Source organism: Gossypium arboreum, chromosome 7 (genome assembly GCF_025698485.1).
Source record: "Gossypium arboreum isolate Shixiya-1 chromosome 7, ASM2569848v2, whole genome shotgun sequence".
Taxonomy (NCBI): Eukaryota; Viridiplantae; Streptophyta; class Magnoliopsida; order Malvales; family Malvaceae; genus Gossypium; species Gossypium arboreum.
This window is the reverse complement of record NC_069076.1, coordinates 18,203,425-18,222,068: the sequence shown is the minus strand read 5'-3', so window position 1 is coordinate 18,222,068 and position 18,644 is coordinate 18,203,425. Positions and strand designations below refer to the sequence as shown.

Sequence of the window (18,644 nt, the reverse complement as noted above, 5' to 3'; positions counted from 1 at the left end):
GATAAGTTGGCGAAGGAGTGAACAAATCAACTCATTGTCGAGTTTTTTGTCTGATGCAGTTTAGTGTTTGCATTAATTGCTTACAGTTTGTGTACTGATTTGGGGTTTTATTTCGCTTTTGGTTTGACCACTTTCACTTTGTCGTTGCGTCTCTTGTATGCACTACTTTCATATATTTTCATGTTCTTAAAAATTTTAAATTTGATACTACTAAAAATTTTTACGGATATAATAATAATGCAATTGGAACATTTTGGCTAAACCATCAGCAAACTTGGACAAAATTGACAGCCAATTTCACGCCCAAACAAGTCGATATTGAAGAGCAACAGTCCATACAAAGCATTAGACCAAGTAGAAAAATGCACACATAATAGGCCACCAAGAGAGTAAACAAGAGAAGCAGACCAAAGCATAAAAAAAGGAAGCTACAACCTGGCGAGAAACATATCAAACCGCTGAAATCCAAGCTTGGCAAGACCATCTACGAATTCGTTTGCATCACGAGGAGTGTGAACAGGATGCATCAATATGCTGCTTGAAAGAGGCGAATACATAATGACCCAAACTTTCATTTTAGTAACCCCAACCTAAGAACACACAAAGTAACATTAAATATTAAGGGGACAAGCTATATATAACTACAAAGGGAGCATTAAAGGTACCGTTGTTGCCTTATGTAAGCAAACACATACTTCCTATACTGTTACATGACAAAAGGGAAGGAAATATCAATAAATAAATATACAAGTGCTGAGTTGATCATGATAAAGAAATTATAATTGAAAGGGATATGCTAAAGTTGAACTTTTAAAGAAAAAATGTTTTAATAATATATAACTGAAAGTGAATGGAAAAAAATCAAAAGCAAAAGCAGCTAAGAACATAGGATAATCCCATTCTTAAACCATCTGTTGAAGACGGACAAATGAGACAAACAAAGAAAAGCACCAAAAAAACATCGCCATGTTTCATATTAAAAAGACTCCATTTTTTGTGCTAAAATTACAAAACCAATTTGATTATTAGCATTGTCAACAACTTTTATCAAATATCATCCTCAAAGAAACATGGCATAGAAACATCACATTAGTTGTAACCATAGAGAAGAAAAAAATGCAACTATATATTAGTGACATGAGAGTGAAAAGAGCCTTCTAATTGTCCGGAATTTTCAAGGATAGGGTTCTCTCCTCTTAGCTTCAACGGATGCACTGTTGCATCGGTGCTTTGGTAAATGCTTTCCTCCCCAATGCTTTGGTAAATGATTTTTTCAAAACAAAAAAGAAATTGTGAAACATGAAAACTATTGAGGCAATTCTTGATCTTCAGCTTTTATTTTCTGTCGTTGGTTGTTTTCCATCAAAGATCTGAGCTTTGATAAGTTAATATAGTGCTAAAAACCAATGATGTTTGATCTGAACCGAATCAGCCGGTTGGATCAGATCGAGAATTGACTGAAAATCTGGCGTGGAACCATAGACCGGAAATTAGAAATTTTGGGCTTCAAGCTGTGTCAAGTTGAAAAGGCAGCCCAACTTACTTTTTCCTAATTCAGCCCCAAAGGAAGGGAGCAAATAAATTAAAAATAATTAAAAAAAACTGAAAAAGACAAAGTAAAAAAAAAGTAAAAACCTAACCCAACTCGTTTCTTAAATCTCTCATCTCATTTCTTAGATCTCATTTCTTTTTTCACTCCATATTAGGGTTTTGGACATATTTTAGTTAGTTTTAAAATCTCAAGTCTCTCATCTCAATTTTTTTTAATAGTAAATTTATTGGTTTCGTCAAATCAATTAAAACAAAAGTTGATGGTCTAACTAGTTTGATTACGGATCTAATTTTTAAAACTTTATTGAAAACAAAAAAATCAAATATCACAAGTTTAAAGATGGAATGTTCTAAAAATTACATCTAATTGTATTAACTTGACTCAGAAAAAGAAAACATGTTAGTCGTATATTATGAGTATCATCTTTCTAAAAGAAATATTAATTGTTATGATAGTAGTATAGTAACATGTTTAAAGACAATTAAGAAAAAAAAGTTATGGATATATTTAGAGTTCATCATATGGGAGGATTTGGATAAAAATATATATTTAGAAAATGGCCTTCGGCGAAAAACCAAGGCCCGTTTTTTAAATGGCTCGGGCCTCATATAAGCTTTTTGGCCTAAACCCAGCCTAACCCGAATTTGCAAAAAAAAAAAAAACACTATGTTCCTTTTTACTGCTGTTTCACTATTTTTCCTATTATTTTGTCATTGTTTTGGTGTCGTTTTGCTATTACATTGTTACTATTTTGTTGTTATTGTTTGAATATTGTATAACTCTTATTTTATTGTTAATTTTGTTACTATTTTAGAGGTATTTGCTTGCTAAGTTACACCTATCTTAGTGTTATTTAAAGTATAAATATTTTTAAAATTTATTTTCAATTTTAGGAAACATTTATTTTAATGTTTTTAGTGTGTTTGATGTATTATATTTTTAAATTTTATATAAAAATAATAATATAAAAATTGTAATACAATCAAACCAGATTTTAGTATTTTTATCCGAAGTGAACTTGAGCAAAATTTTAAGCTCATTTTTCGAATCAGGCTAGGCACGAGCTTAAAATCCTATTGAGGCCCGACCTGGCCCATGATCACCTCTAAATCTATTGATTTGTTTAGAGTTATTTATAGTATAAATTATTTATAGATCTATCTGTCCAATTACTCATGTCCATTGCAAATACCAACTACACATATAATTTATTCTATACCTCAAATTGAACCTGTTTCCAATAGGGCCATTTGAATCTACAATTTACAGTCTTTCAAATTCACTTCCTGCATGGAGAGTTAATATATATATATATATATATATATATATATATATATATGTATATATGTAGTAAAGTTGAAACATGGATTCAATGGCAATCAACTAAAATGCAATGAAGATATTAATTTTTCATGTTCAGACCTAAGCATATGAATTATGGGGTTGGCAACTTGCTAAACTCGATGGAAAGAGAAGTGGACAACGTATAGCCATCATATATACTAAAGAATGTTTAATTTCAACTTTGTATGCATGCATTATTACATTTATTGGAACAACATACTGAAGAACAAGAATAATTGAGGAAAGAAGTCTTTTAACCGATTGCTAATATTGTTGACTAAATCAAATGTCTTCCATCATATGTTTTTAAACTTAAAAACACATCAACTACATTTTACTATTGCCTAAATCCAATTCAATAAAAGCCAAACCAAAATGTTGTAATTCAAATACGTATTCTATTTTCTTGAATTCCTGCTACTAAACATATCTTCGTAATGAAAATAGGAACTCGATCTATAAACCGCCCAAAACATATACATATCGAACCAAATGGCTACAAAGTGAAGATACTGATATGAGACAACACTATTGCATGGTTTACGTGCATGGGTAAAATGTAAATAAAAAAAATGATAATATATGATGAGTTTTGATGTTTAGTTAAATTGTGAGCACCATCATTAGTAATACGGTGCGTTTCTTTGGCTGTTTTTATTTGTTGTTATTAGCTGGGTAGTTTTGACAGTCTGGGTAATAGAGTTGTACTAGTTGCTACTGTTGCGTAAGGGAAGGGACTTGTATCCAGTGGCCATACCAGAAAATTAAGCTTTATTCTGATGTTCTCTCTTATCTCTTTTTAATTCTCTCTCTCTTTCCCTCCCCCTCTTCTTTCGTATCTTTTTATCTCTGTCTCGACAACACGCAACAAGGGTATCAAAGCTACAGTCAGTCCTCATGGCAGGTGACGACATCACTACCAGGCTTTACAAAAACATCGATCAATTGCAGCAAGACATGGTGCAGCTTCAAACTGAAATATCTCAATAGGATGGCTGGTTGGAGAATAGCATGAAGGAGCTGAGTGAAGATATTCGCGGAGAAACCCAGTCAGAGCTGCAAGGGCTCTTTGAACAGTATTTGGGTAGTTTCACTGCCACCCCGGTCATTGCTGCTCCTGTAGGTCCAACTCAAGACTGTGACAAGGGCATGTTGGGCAGCTCTCCTACAAGGTTTCCTTTGCGAGATGCACCTCTATTATCGCCTGATGTGAACATGAAGAATGTAATTCAAGGTGGACAGTGGGATGAGTCAGTGCGTTCTCATCGGTTAGGATGCCCAAGATTCGATGGAACGGACTAACAGTGATGGTGCGCAAAGTTGGAACAATTCTTTGAAGCCGAAGGGGTTCTTGACCATGCCAAGGTGCACATGGTGATGCTCTAGTTGGAGGGCAAAGCGTTGGACTGACATTATTTTTTTCCTAAAGGCAAGGAGGTCTTCATGGGTTAACGTCGGAAGCTTATGCTCAAGGATTGCGAGAACGATTTGGCTCGACTTTCTTCCAAGACCTGATGGCTGAACTAGTCTCCCTTAAGCAGCAAAGGTGGATTGACCACTTTCATGATGTGTTTGTGAGTTTACTAAACCAACTCCAGCTGCCTGAGTTCTACGTATTGAGTATTTTCACCAACAATCTCAAACTTAGTTGAGGCAATATTTAATATTGCTTACGTCCAAGAACTTATTTTAACCGTATCTAATGGTGTTAAAAGGTTAATGTAGAAATTATTTGTTACTATTTACTGATTGAATAAGTTAGTAGTTGAGTCAGTCAAAGTCTATTTCAAACAGACCTAGTCTTTGTTTAGTACCAATAGTGTTTCTTTTATTTAGGAGATTTACTTATTAGCTATTTTAAGTATTTATAGTACTCTTCATGGAATAAAGAAGATACTTCACCCTTTCTAATTTTCTGAATTCTTTTTGCTTAGAATTTAAGTCTTTTGTTCTGTTTTTACTTGTATATTCAGCAGCTTTTTCTTAACATCTAGTATCAGAGCTACTCGAAGCCTTTGTTCAAGCTTATGATGGCAAGCAATCAGAATGGAGTGAACCTTTCACAGCTAGCTGTTGGTTCCAATTTTTCAAGGCAGCAACTATGGAGTTTGGAGCACTAAGATGAAGACTTTGTTTTTGTCCCAAGACCTATGGGACTTGGTGGAAAATGGATACAATAAAGAGGAGGTTGCAGCTGAGACTCTCAAAGATATCAGAAAGAGAGATGCTAAAGCCTTTTTTTCATCCAACAAGCTGTGGATGAATCAATTTTTCCTCGCATTGAAGCAGTGATGCGTTCGAAAGAAGCATGGGACACGCTGCGAACGACATATCAAGGTACTGCAAAGGTGATTACTGTCAAACTTCAAACTTTGCGTAGGAAGTTTGATAATTTTATTATGGAAGATGATGATGCTCTGGATGATTATGTGTCAAAAGTTATTGATGTTGTGAATCAAATTCGAAAATATGGTGAGGATTTAAGTGAGCAAAGGGTAGTTGAGAAAATTCTTAGGGGTTTACCTAGGAAATATGATCATGTAGTTGCAGCTATAGAAGAGTCAAAAGATTTAAGTGTGTTAACTGTTGATGAGTTGCAAGGCTCTCTTTATTCTCATGATGATAGGATGAAAAGGTATGGTAATGCGTCTATTGAGAATGCCTTTTATAGTAGGGCGCAATACTCTCGTGGTGGAAAGGGCACCAGTGAAACAGACTTCAATGACTGGCGTGGAGGAAATTTATCTCGTGGGAGAAGAAGAGGTAGGGCTAGTGGCCGATTCAATGGACAGAACCAACGTTATAGAGATGGTGATAAAGGAGAAAATAGTAGTCCAAAACAATGCTACTATTGTAGAAGGTACGGGCATATTGAGAGGTTTTGCAAGCTTAAAGAGAAGCAGGCTAACTTGGCTCATGAAGATAGTGAAGAAGATGAGACAGAGAGCCTGTTCGTTGCATGCTTCAGTGCTAAGGAGTGTTCTCCTAAAGTTTGGTACATAGATAGTGGCTGTAGCAATCATATGACAAGTGAATTAAGTCTCTTCAGCAACTTAGATAAGTCAGTAACTAGTCGAATTACGCTTGGTGATGGAACTGTTTGTATAGCAAAGGGAAAAGGTACTATGCAGTTGAATTCCCTGGGTCTTAATTGCATTCATAATGTTTTGTATGTTCTAGATTTAAATTCTAATTTGCTAAGTGTTGGGCAATTTATGGTGAATGGGTATTCACTTGTCTTTGAAGAATTCAATTGCTGCATTTTTAAGGATAAATCGAAAAAGCGCCTGTTAGCTAGTGTTCCGATGGCAAAAAATTAGATTTTTCCTTATAATTTCGCAACTGATGATAGGCTTGCATTGAAGGCAGAATCATTTGATGAAAATTGGTTGTGGCATCACAGATATGGGTACTTAAATTTTGGTAGTTTAAGACTCATGTCTGAAAAGAGTCTAGTTGATGGTTTACCTCTAATAAAAAATATTAATGATGTGTGTGAGAGCTGTGTATTTGGGAAACAACATCAAGATTCATTTCCAAAGGGCAAGGTAAGGAGAGCTTCCTAACTTGCTGAACTTATTCATGCTGATATTTGCGGACCAATGAGAACACTTTCTCTCAATAGCAACAGGTACTTTTTAGTCTTTGTTGATGACTACAGTAGAATGGCGTGGGTGTACTTTGTCAAAGAAAAGTCAGAGGCTCTTTCAGTTTTCAAGAAGTTTAAAGCAAGTATTGAGAAACAAAGTGGCCAGCCTATAAAGACCTTGCGGACAGATCGTGGTGGAGAATTTCTCTCTACTGAATTCAACAAATTCTGTGAAGAATCTAGCATTCAACGCCAGCTAACAGCAAGCTACACTCCTCAACAAAATGGAGTCGCTGAGAGGAAGAATCGGAGTCTTGTTGAAATGGGAAAATGTTTACTGAAAGCTAAAGATCTTCCAAAAAGTTTCTGGGCAGAAGCAATTCACACAGCAGTGTACATTCTCAACCGATCTCCAACAGCAGCTCTAGAACAAAAAACACCATTTGAAGCATGGCATGGGTGGAAACCTGAGGTAACTCATATGAGAGTTTTTGGTTGCATTGCATTTGTGCATATTCCATCTCAAAAGAGAGGAAAGTTAGATGATAATAGAACTAAATGTATCTTTGTTGGGTATAGCTCAGAAACTAAAGGATATCGATTTTATAATCCTTTATCTGAGAAGCTATTAATTAGTCGTGATGTTGTTTTTGATGAGAAAAACTCTTGGAATTGGAAGGAATTACAAGCAGGTTCAAAAGCATTACTAGAAGATGGTGAATGTCTCAACACTCATCCTAGTCAAGAAAATTGAGATGGAAGTTCTTGCTCATCAGCACCAAGCAGTGTGACAGCCCAAAATTGACCCTAGTCGGAAGGTGGTCTCGGGACCACAAAACCGAGGCATAAAAATAATTAAAAATTTATTTTGATGCCTATACTATGTGTGTGCTCATGTATGACATTTTATGATGATTGATTTAGTGTTATAAGGGTGAATTCCACAAGAAAGGACTTAGTAATGAACTTTGAAAGTATGATAGGGAAATGTGTGATGACTAATTAAAGCATGCATGCAAAATAATGGACTTGCATGTCAAATTCCCCCTTTATAGGTGGTGGCGGCCATGACAAGGGAGGATGGGCTAAACATGTCATGAAACATGTTTTGTTGGTGCATTAGGGTGAAATAATAAACAAAGGTGTATGGGTGATAAAAAATGAAAAAAAATGTGTGTGAGTGTGGTAATCCCCCCATTGCCGTGAGTTGTAGAGAAGGAAAGAAAAAATTTTGTTCATCCTTTCTTTGAGCCAAAACTAAGGAAGAAGGAGGATTTTTGCTTCATGCTTGGTTTGGAAGAGATCTAGAAGGAGATTTGGCCAAGTTTGCATCAAGATTAAGGTATGTATGAGGTTGTGTTAGGAGTTTCATGCATGTTTTGGTTGCTAACTTGATGTGCATGTTAGCCATGGCTCAAATCTTTGTTAAGCCATGGAAATGGTATTTGGCCAAAGTTGTTATGGTGATAAAGCCATTGCATGCTAAGTGTGAAGCTTGATGATGATGCATGCAATGATGGATTGTCTACTCTTGAGCAAGATTTTGAGCCTTCTTTTGATTTATCATGATTGAAGTTGAAAAGGAGCATGATTGTCATATTCGTCCATTCATGAGCATGGTTCATGCTTCTTGCATGTTAGTTAAAATTTGTATTTTGGATGGCTATGGACACCTTGAAAATTCGCCATGCTCATATTGTATATATATGTTTGCACATGATGTTTTGGCTATGAAGTAAGTGATGAATAAGTTGGTTTAAAGAAGAAGATGTTGAAGAATAATTGTGAAATTTCAAGCACAATTGCCTAGCACACATATAAGTGCTTGATGCTATATTATAAGTTTTGAGCCACAATATGCAAAGCATTAACTAGTAAAATGCATGCTGTTTTTGTGAGGTATTAAGTGCATAATTGGCCTCAACATGTACATGAATATTCGGCCTTGGGTAGCCTATTGAAGGCCTTAGCATTTCCTTGATGCTCAAATAAATTGTATTGAATTGCTTGATGTAGTATAAAATGTGCATGACCATTGTGTATTCAAGCTAAAGAGTGGCCATATGACCATTTAAAATCCTTGTCATATTCGCCATAAGCAAGCACAATGAGGTTTTAATAAATTGAATTTGTTTGAATTAGCTCAGGAGCTAAGAGGGCCACAATTGGACAAGGGAAGGAAAAGGTGATCGAATAGCGAAAAAGCCGTTCGACAACATCCGAGGTAAGTCCTCAAGAAGTGATCTTACTTGAATTATGTAAGATGAAACATGGATGTGTATGATTATTGATCATGTGTGTATGAGTATTTGAATTCCACCGGGCTAAGTCCCGGCGAATATGCTAATGATTATAATTGTGTTTGAGCCTTAATAACTGAAAATGAAATATGTATGTCCAATGATTATTGATGTATGTGCATGAGAAATTGAATGATATCCGGGCTAAGCCGAAGACAATTATGCTGAAATTTATATCGGGTTAAGACCGAAGGCAATTGTGCTAGTAGCTATATCGGGCTAAGACCGAAGGCATTCGTGCAAGTTGTTAAATCCGGGCTAAGACCGAAGGCATTTGTGCAAATCGTGATATCCGGGTAAAGTCCGTTGGCCTTGGTGCGGGTTACCATAACCGGGCTATGTCCGGCGATTGAGCGAATACCGACATCCGGATAAACTCGAAGGTATGTGATTTGAAAATTATGAGCTTGCTGGAAAATTTCAGCTAATGCACTTGTGAAATTTCCCAATGATAAGGTAAGTGCGGTGTGTGCTTTGGCGCTAGGAGTAAGGCGTATGAATATCCGCTCCTATGATGGAGCGAGTTATCGGCCTTAATGAAGCCGTTATTTGTGTATGAACATAAGAGTTGGGATGGTAAAGTAAGTATGATTATGTGAATGCGCATTAATGAAATGATGCATTTAACTATGTGAATGTATTGCTGTAATTAGAGTTGATTATATTCCTTGAGACTTACTAAGCATAAAAATGCTTACTCATTGCTTTGGCTCTCGGTTTTCTAGATTTCGCTCGATAGCAATCGGATTCGGGATCGTTGAAGTCGAAGTCATCCACACTATCAAGCCCCCATTTTGGTATAAATTCTTGGTTGAACTTGAAATGGCATGTATAGGACTACCCTTGTTTGTTAAATATGTGGTGATGTAAGTATATGCGGCCATGCGAAAATGGCTCGAAAAGGAACATGAACTTAGAATAATTGTGGTTTGTATGTATATATTTGGTGTCATGATGTGGCTATGGCTTGGAAATGGGAATGTTGGTCATATGATCAGCCATTGGCATGGTTAAAATGATCATATATGAACCTATGTATGGCAAAGACTAGTTGGTTCATGGAGACTACCAAATAGGTAAGACCTACCTTAAAAACAGATGCTGCCAGCTGCAGTGACGTGAATGTGAAAAATCACCAAAATTCGTAGAAATGGAATTAAATAGTGAATAAGCTATGTAAATGAACCTTGATGAGTCTATTTTCATATGGAAGAAACGAAATGGTCATAGGAGTTACATGTTAAGAGATATTAATGCTATTGTGAGACAGGGCCAGAACGGTTTCTGGGTTCCCTGTCGCAACTTTAAAAATTACTATAAATTATCCAGAAAGAATTAGGCGACATACCTTATATGTACAGATTCCATTTTGAGTCTAGTTTCATTAGAAACAAACGACACCAACATTAAAGCCCTTTACAGAGAGATATTCAAGTTATACCGCGCGAAGGTCAGAGCAGTGGATCCCTGTAACATGGGTGACTTTAACTAATAAACTGTACCAATTGGCCCATCCAAAATTCTAGAAATAAATCCATGGATGGATATATGAGTCTAAATTCAGGAAAATTTACGAAACCAGTTTCGAGTTTTGAAACTCGGGATATGATTTTAAGGCGACGGTGATGCAGTCTTCCAGCCTGACTGGAAATGTCAAATTGGTGGGCAAACCATGTGAACTTGGCTTGTTAACCCCTCGTGTCCGACACGGCAATGGTCTCGGGTTCGGGTGTTACAATTTTATGGTATCGAGCCACGGTTTAGTCGATTCTAGGACTACCGTGAGGTGTTTGGGGTCTAGCTATACATGCCATTAAATGATGAATCGATAGTGTGGTGATTTCGACAATTTGACTTTGAGTTTGTTTATAGCAATGGGTCCGATCCCAACCGAGCAATAGCTGATGATGTGGAGAGTGTGGCGCTGCTCCCGCACAAGGGACAGCGGCGGACTCTCAACCTATGGCCACAATCCGAATGATGAGGCTAGGCAAGCCTTTTATAGTGTGATGAGCGAATGGTTTAATCAATACATTCGAACTAACACGGCTGTCCCACGACCTCCATTCCCGACAAATGCAACCCCCGCACCTACAATACCTCCGGTAACTGACCAAATAAGGTCAAGTAAGCCCCCAGTCGATAGGATTCGAAAACATGGGGCCACTGAATTTAAAGCTACGGATGATGATGATGCGAACGAGCTGAATTTCGGTTGGACAACACTATCCGGTGCTCGATGAGCTATCTTGTACACCGATGAATGCTTAAAGTGTACCATCTCCTTGCTACGTGATTCCACCTACTATTGGTGGAGTACTCGACTTCGTGGTACCTAGAGAGCAAGTGACTTGGGAATTTCTTGATCTTAAGCAAGGTTCTATGTCGGTTACCGACTATGAACGAAAATTTGTGAGGCTTAGCCGATACACGCGAGAATGCATTTCGTCCGAAGCTATTATGTGTAAATGCTTGAGGATGGGCTGAATGATGATATAAGGATGTTCGTTGGCATTCTCGAAATCGAGAGATCGTAGTACTTGTTGAGCGAGCTTGTAAAGTCGAAGAGCTTAGAAAGGAGAAACAAAAAGTGATGTGGAACCGGAGAATTCGAAAGAGGTCCTCGGGAAAGTCTCTTCAACAGAGCCTTGAAGAGATTTGAGATGATGTGAACCGGTCTAGAGGCGCTTTGGGCTTTTTAGGCGAGGACGCGATCGACCCCTGTGACCACACGAGTCACTTGATCGCCGATGGTGGAAATGATCGCGAGAGAGGCGGAGTGTCAACATTGTGGCAAATGGCATTCGGGAGCTGTTGGTTTCGTGATCACTCCTGCTATAAGTGTGGATCGGCCGACCACTTTAGGAAGGATTGCGAGGAAGCTTGAGCAGAATGTGAGTCGAGTGGAAACTCGGGTGCTACCCTTTGCTCGAGGTAGGCCACCTAGAAATATGGGCAATGTCGTTGGCGGTCGAGAGGATCTAGAGATGCTACCATCGGATCCGAGGCTCGTGCTCTGCGAGGACTTATGCCATCTGCGCACGCGAGGATCTTGCCTCTCCGGATGTCATTACGGTGCTTTCACCCTTTTCAATACTAAAGTGATTGCGTTGATTGACCTGGTTCTACTCAATCTTATATATGTGAAACCTTAGCATCCAAGAAGACTTTGCCTATTGAGTCTCTTGAGTTTGTAATTCGGTGTCAAACCCTTGGGTCATTACGTGCTTGTCAACAAAGTGTGCAAGAAAAGTCTCCTAGTGTTCCGGGTTCTTGTTTCCGGCGGACTTGATGCTTTTGCCGTTCGATGAATTGACGTTATTCTTGGTTTGGATGGGTTGACCATGCACGATGCGGTCGTAAATTGCAAAAGCAAGACTATCGATTTGAGGTGCGCGAATAACGAGATAATTCGGGTTAAGTCTACGGACTTAAAGGGTTGCCACCGTAATATCGCAATGTTGGCCCGAAAATATGTAAGAAAAGAGTGCGGCGTACTGACGTCGTGCTTTCGATGACAAGGAATCGAAAAGAAACCCGAATCTGTGCCCGTGGTTTGTGAGTACCGGATGTTTTCCCAAGAATTGCGGGTTTACCACTGTTCGGAAATAGAATTTGGCATCGAATTGGTACTGGTACCACTCAATTCGATAGCTCCGTATCGCATGCGGCACCAACGGAATTAAAGGAGTTGGAAGCTCGATTGCAAGAATTGGTGGATAGAGGTTTTGCTCGCCGAGTTTTTCGCCTTAGGGTGCGCCGGTGTTGTTCGTGAAAAGAAGGATGGAACCATGCGGTTGTGCATCGACTATCGTCGACTTAATAAGCGACGATAAAGAACAAATATCCGTTGCCACGTATTGACGACTTGTTCGATCAATGAAGGAGCCTCGGTGTTCTCGAAAATAGATTTGAGGTCGGGCTACTATCAATTGCGAATCCGAGATTGGACGTGCCCAAGACCGCCTGAGAATGAGATATGGTCACTATGAGTTCCTAGTGATGCCGTTTGGGCTCACTAATGCCCTGCGGTATTTATGGATTTAATGAATCGGATCTTTAGACCATATTTGGATCGATTAGTAGTCGTGTTCATTGATGACATCTTGGTCTATTCAAGAAATGAGACCGAACATCTTTGAACACTGCGGTTAGTCTTTGCAAATTTTACGGGACAAGCAATTATATGCTAAGTTCAACAAGTGTGAGTTACGGTTAAGAGAGGTTAGCTTCTTGGGTCATGTGGTATCTGCATCCGGTATTCGAGTCGACCGAATAAAATTTCAGCCATACTAAATTGGAAGCCTCGAGAAATATTCTTGAGGTTGAAGCTTTTTGGGGCTTAGGTTATTACCGACGATTTGTAAAGGCTTCTCAACGATAGCCACGATGATGAAGCTTACTCCAAAAGGATGTTAAGTTCGAATGGACGGAGAATGCCAAAAAGCTTGATCAATGAAAACTTATTTGGTGAAGCCCCAATTCTAGTGCAACCCGAGTCCGCAAGGAGTTTGTTATCTATAGCGACGCCTCTCTACTTGGGTTAGGTTGCGTATTAATGCAAGAAGGTCGAGTTGTGGCCCATGCGTCGAGGCAATTAAAGCCACATGAGAAAAATTATCCGACTCATGATCTCGAATTGGCGCCATTGTATTCGCCTTAAAGATTTGGCGACATTACTTATTTGGTGAAAGGTGCCATGTATACTCGGATCACAAAAGTCTCAAGTATTTGATGACCCAACGAGACTTAAATCTGCGACAAAGACGTTGGCTCGAAGTGTTAAAGGATTATGAGTGATCATTGACTATCACCGGGAAAGGCGAATATGGTTGCAGATGCCTTGAGTCGTAAATCGTTATTCACTTTCTGAGCGATGAATGTGCACTTGTCCGTCCGATCGACGGTATGTTAGTGGTGAATTGAAAGCCAAACCATTATTGACACACCAAATTCGAGAAGCTCGAGAAAGTCGACGACGAGTTGGTTGCAAAACGGGCTGCGTGTGTTCGAACAAGGACTCGGAGTTTCAAATCGGCGATGACGATTGTTTGAGGTTCAAAAGTCGTCGGTGTGTCCCAAAGAATTGAACTCATTTCGATAATTCTGAATGAAGCCCATTGTAGCCGAATGGCAATCCACCGGGAATACGAAGATGTACAATGATTTGAAAGCGTCGGTTTGGTGGCATGGTATGAAGCGAGACATCTCGACTTTGTTTCAAGATGTTTAATATGTCAACAAGTGAAAGCGAAACATCGGTGCCTTGAGATTACTTCACCAATCACGATACCCGAGTGGAAATGGGATCGAGTCACAATGGACTTTGTATCCGGACCGCCATTGTCGACAAGTAAGAAGGATGCGGTTTGGGTCGTGGTAGATCGATTGACTAAGTCGGCCCACTTTGTCCCCGTGACGTCACGGATTTTCAATGGACAAATTAGCGGAATTGTACGTTTCTCAGTTGTGAGATTACATGGGGTGCCTATTTCCATCGTGTCGGATAGAGATCCGAGATTTACCTCGCGATTTTGGAAAAAGTTGCAAGAAGCTTTGGGTACCAAGTTGCATTTCAAAGACCGCCTTTCACCCCCAAACCGATGGTCAATCCGAGCGGATAATTCAGATACTTGAGGATATGTTAAGATGTTGCGTCCTCGAGTTTAGTGGTTCATGGGAGCGGTATTTGCCGTTGATTGAATTCGCTTACAACAACGACTTTCAATCAAGTATTAAGATGGCACCTACGAGGCCTTGTACGGTCGTAAATGCCGTACACCATTGTTTTGGATGAGCTCGGTGAAAGCAAGATTTTCGGTGGATTTGATTAGGGATCTTGAGCAGAAGTGAAAGTAATCCGTGAAGGTCTGAAGATAACCTCCGATCGTCAGAAGTCGTACGCGGATCTGAAGCGTAAGGATATCGAGTATCAGGTGGGTGATAAAGTGTTCCTCAAGGTATCGCCTTGGAAAAATATACTCAGATTCGGCCGTAAGGGCAAGTTGAGCCGAGGTTCGTTGGGCCATATGAGATATCCGGCGAGTCGATCCGGTGGCATATCGTTTGACTTTGCCCCCTGAACTCGAAAAGGTTCACGATGTCTTTCACGTTTCGATGCTTCGACGCTATAGATCCGATCCATCGCACGTGATTAGTCCATCAGAAATTGAAATTCAAGCTAATATGAGTTATGAGGAAGAACCGATTCGTATCCTATCACGAGAAGTGAAAGAGTTGTGAAACAAGCGGGTTCCGCTAGTAAAAGTGTTATGGCTCAAGCACGGGATAGAAGAAGCTACTTGGGAGACCGAGAACTCTATGAAAGAGCGATATCCAAACCTATTTACGGTAAGATTTTCGGGGACGAAAATTTCTTAAGTGGGGAGAGTTGTGACACCCAAAATTGACCCTAGTCGGAAGGTGGTCTCGGGACCACAAAACCGAGGCATAAAAATAATTAAAATTTATTTTGATGCCTATACTATGTGTGTGCTCATGTATGACATTTTATGATGATTGATTTAGTGTTATAAGGGTGAATTCCACAAGAAAGGACTTAGTAATGAACTTTGAAAGTATGATAGGAAATGTGTGATGACTAATTAAAGCATGCATGCAAAATAATGGACTTGCATGTCAAATTCCCCTTTATAGGTGGTGGCCGGCCATGACAAGGAGGATGGGCTAAACATGTCATGAAACATGTTTTGTTGGTGCATTAGGGTGAAATAATAAACAAAGGTGTATGGGTGATAAAAAATGAAAAAAAATGTGTGTGAGTGTGGTAATCCCCCATTGCCGTGAGTTGTAGAGAAGGAAAGAAAAAATTTTGTTCATCCTTTCTTTGAGCCAAAACTAAGGAAGAAGGAGGATTTTTGCTTCATGCTTGGTTTGGAAGAGATCTAGAAGGAGATTTGGCCAAGTTTGCATCAAGATTAAGGTATGTATGAGGTTGTGTTAGGAGTTTCATGCATGTTTTGGTTGCTAACTTGATGTGCATGTTAGCCATGGCTCAAATCTTTGTTAAGCCATGGAAATGGTATTTGGCCAAAGTTGTTATGGTGATAAAGCCATTGCATGCTAAGTGTGAAGCTTGATGATGATGCATGCAATGATGGATTGTCTACTCTTGAGCAAGATTTTGAGCCTTCTTTTTGATTTATCATGATTGAAGTTGAAAAGGAGCATGATTGTCATATTCGTCCATTCATGAGCATGGTTCATGCTTCTTGCATGTTAGTTAAAATTTGTATTTTTGGATGGCTATGGACACCTTGAAAATTCGGCCATGCTCATATTGTATATATATGTTTGCACATGATGTTTTGGCTATGAAGTAAGTGATGAATAAGTTGGTTTAAAGAAGAAGATGTTGAAGAATAATTGTGAAATTTCAAGCACAATTCGCCTAGCACACATATAAGTGCTTGATGCTATATTATAAGTTTTGAGCCACAATATGCAAAGCATTAACTAGTAAAATGCATGCTGTTTTTGTGAGGTATTAAGTGCATAATTGGCCTCAACATGTACATGAATATTCGGCCTTGGGTAGCCTATTGAAGGCCTTAGCATTTCCTTGATGCTCAAATAAATTGTATTGAATTGCTTGATGTAGTATAAAATGTGCATGACCATTGTGTATTCAAGCTAAAGAGTGGCCATATGACCATTTAAAATCCTTGTCATATTCGGCCATAAGCAAGCACAATGAGGTTTTAATAAATTGAATTTGTTTGAATTAGCTCAGAGCTAAGAGGGCCACAATTGGACAAGGGAAGGAAAAGGTGATCGAATAGCCGAAAAAGCCGTTCGACAACATCCGAGGTAAGTCCTCAAGAAGTGATCTTACTTGAATTATGTAAGATGAAACATGGATGTGTATGATTATTGATCATGTGTGTATGAGTATTTGAATTCCACCGGGCTAAGTCCCGAAGGCGAATATGCTAATGATTATAATTGTGTTTGAGCCTTAGTGTGAAAATGAAATATGTATGTCCAATGATTATTGATGTATGTGTGCATGAGAAATTGAATGATATCCGGGCTAAGCCCCGAAGACAATTATGCTGAAATTTATATCCGGGTTAAGACCCGAAGGCAATTGTGCTAGTAGCTATATCCGGGCTAAGACCCAAGGCATTCGTGCAAGTTGTTAAATCGGGCTAAGACCGAAGGCATTTGTGCAAATCGTGATATCCGGGTAAAGTCCGTTGGCCTTGGTGCGGGTTACCATAACCGGGCTATGTCCGAAAGGCGATTGAGCAAGTACCGACATCCGGATAAACTCGAAGGTATGTGATTTGAAAATTATGAGCTTGCTGGAAAATTTCAGCTAATGCACTTGTGAAATTTCCCAATGATAAGGTAAGTGCGGTGTGTGCTTTGCGGCGCTAGGAGTAAGAGCGTATGAATATCCGCTCCTATGATGGAGCGAGTTATCGGCCTTAATGAAGCCGTTATTTGTGTATGAACATAAGAGTTGGGATGGTAAAGTAAGTATGATTATGTGAATGCGCATTAATGAAATGATGCATTTAACTATGTGAATGTATTGCTGTAATTAGAGTTGATTATATTCCTTGAGACTTACTAAGCATAAAAATGCTTACTCATTGCTTTGGCTCTCGTTTTCTAGATTTCGCTCGATAGCAATCGGATTCGGGATCGTTGAAGTCGAAGTCATCCACACTATCAAGCCCCCATTTTGGTATAAATTCTTGGTTGAACTTGAAATGGCATGTATAGGACTACCCTTGTTTGTTAAATATGTGGTGATGTAAGTATGCGGCCATGCGAAAATGGCTCGAAAAGGAACATGAACTTAGAATAATTGTGGTTTGTATGTATATATTTGGTGTCATGATGTGGCTATGGCTTGGAAATGGGAATGTTGGTCATATGATCAGCCATTGGCATGGTTAAAATGATCATATATGAACCTATGTATGGCAAAGACTAGTTGGTTCATGGAGACTACCAAATAGGTAAGACCTACCTTAAAACAGATGCTGCCAGCTGCAGTGACGTGAATGTGAAAAATCACCAAAATTCGTAGAAATGGAATTAAATAGTGAATAAGCTATGTAAATGAACCTTGATGAGTCTATTTTCATATGGAAGAAACGAAATGGTCATAGGAGTTACATGTTAAGAGATATTAATGCTATTGTGAGACAGGGCCAGAACGGTTTCTGGGTTCCCTGTCGCAACTTTAAAATTTACTATAAATTATCCAGAAAGAATTAGGCGACATACCTTATATGTACAGATTCCATTTTGAGTCTAGTTTCATTAGAAACAAACGACACCAGCATTAAAGCCCTTTACAGAGAGATATTCAAGTTATACCGCGCGAAGGTCAGAGCAGTGGATCCCTGTAACATGGGTGACTTTAACTAATAAACTGTACCAATTGGCCCATCCAAAAATTCTAGAAATAAATCCATGGATGGATATATGAGTCTAAATTCAGGGAAAATTTACGAAACCAGTTTCCGAGTTTTGAAACTCGGGATATGATTTTTAAGGCGACGGTGATGCAGTCTTCCAGCCTGACTGGAAATGTCAAATTGGTGGGCAAACCATGTGAACTTGGCTTGTTAACCCCTCGTGTCCGACACCGGCAATGGTCTCGGGTTCGGGGTGTTACAAGCAGTCCTTCAGTAGTTCCAAATACCACTTCATCAAGCTCTTCTACATCAGAATCACCACCTAGAAAATGGAGATCATTGGCAGAAATTTATGAAAGCACTGAGCAATGCCAATTCACCTGAATTGAAGATCCAATCATCTTTGAAGAAGGAATCAAATCCAAGGAATGGCGAGATGCAATGGATGGTGAAATTGAAGC

General features: G+C 39.0%; 1 protein-coding gene across 1 annotated transcript; it reads left to right on the top strand.

Moving 5' to 3' along the window:
* Nucleotides 1–5,187: 5,187 nt before the first annotated feature.
* Nucleotides 5,188–6,216, top strand: LOC108477516 (uncharacterized). Its single transcript, XM_017780058.1, has one exon. It carries the CDS (start codon nt 5,188–5,190, stop codon nt 6,214–6,216), a length of 1,029 nt encoding a protein of 342 aa, XP_017635547.1.
* The last annotated feature ends 12,428 nt before the right edge of the window (nt 6,217–18,644 follow it).

What these genes read in the sequence shown, in the direction of transcription:
- LOC108477516 (XM_017780058.1), top strand. Translation starts at nt 5,188, where the DNA reads ATGCGTTCGAAAGAAGCATGGGACACGCTGCGAACGACATATCAAGGT.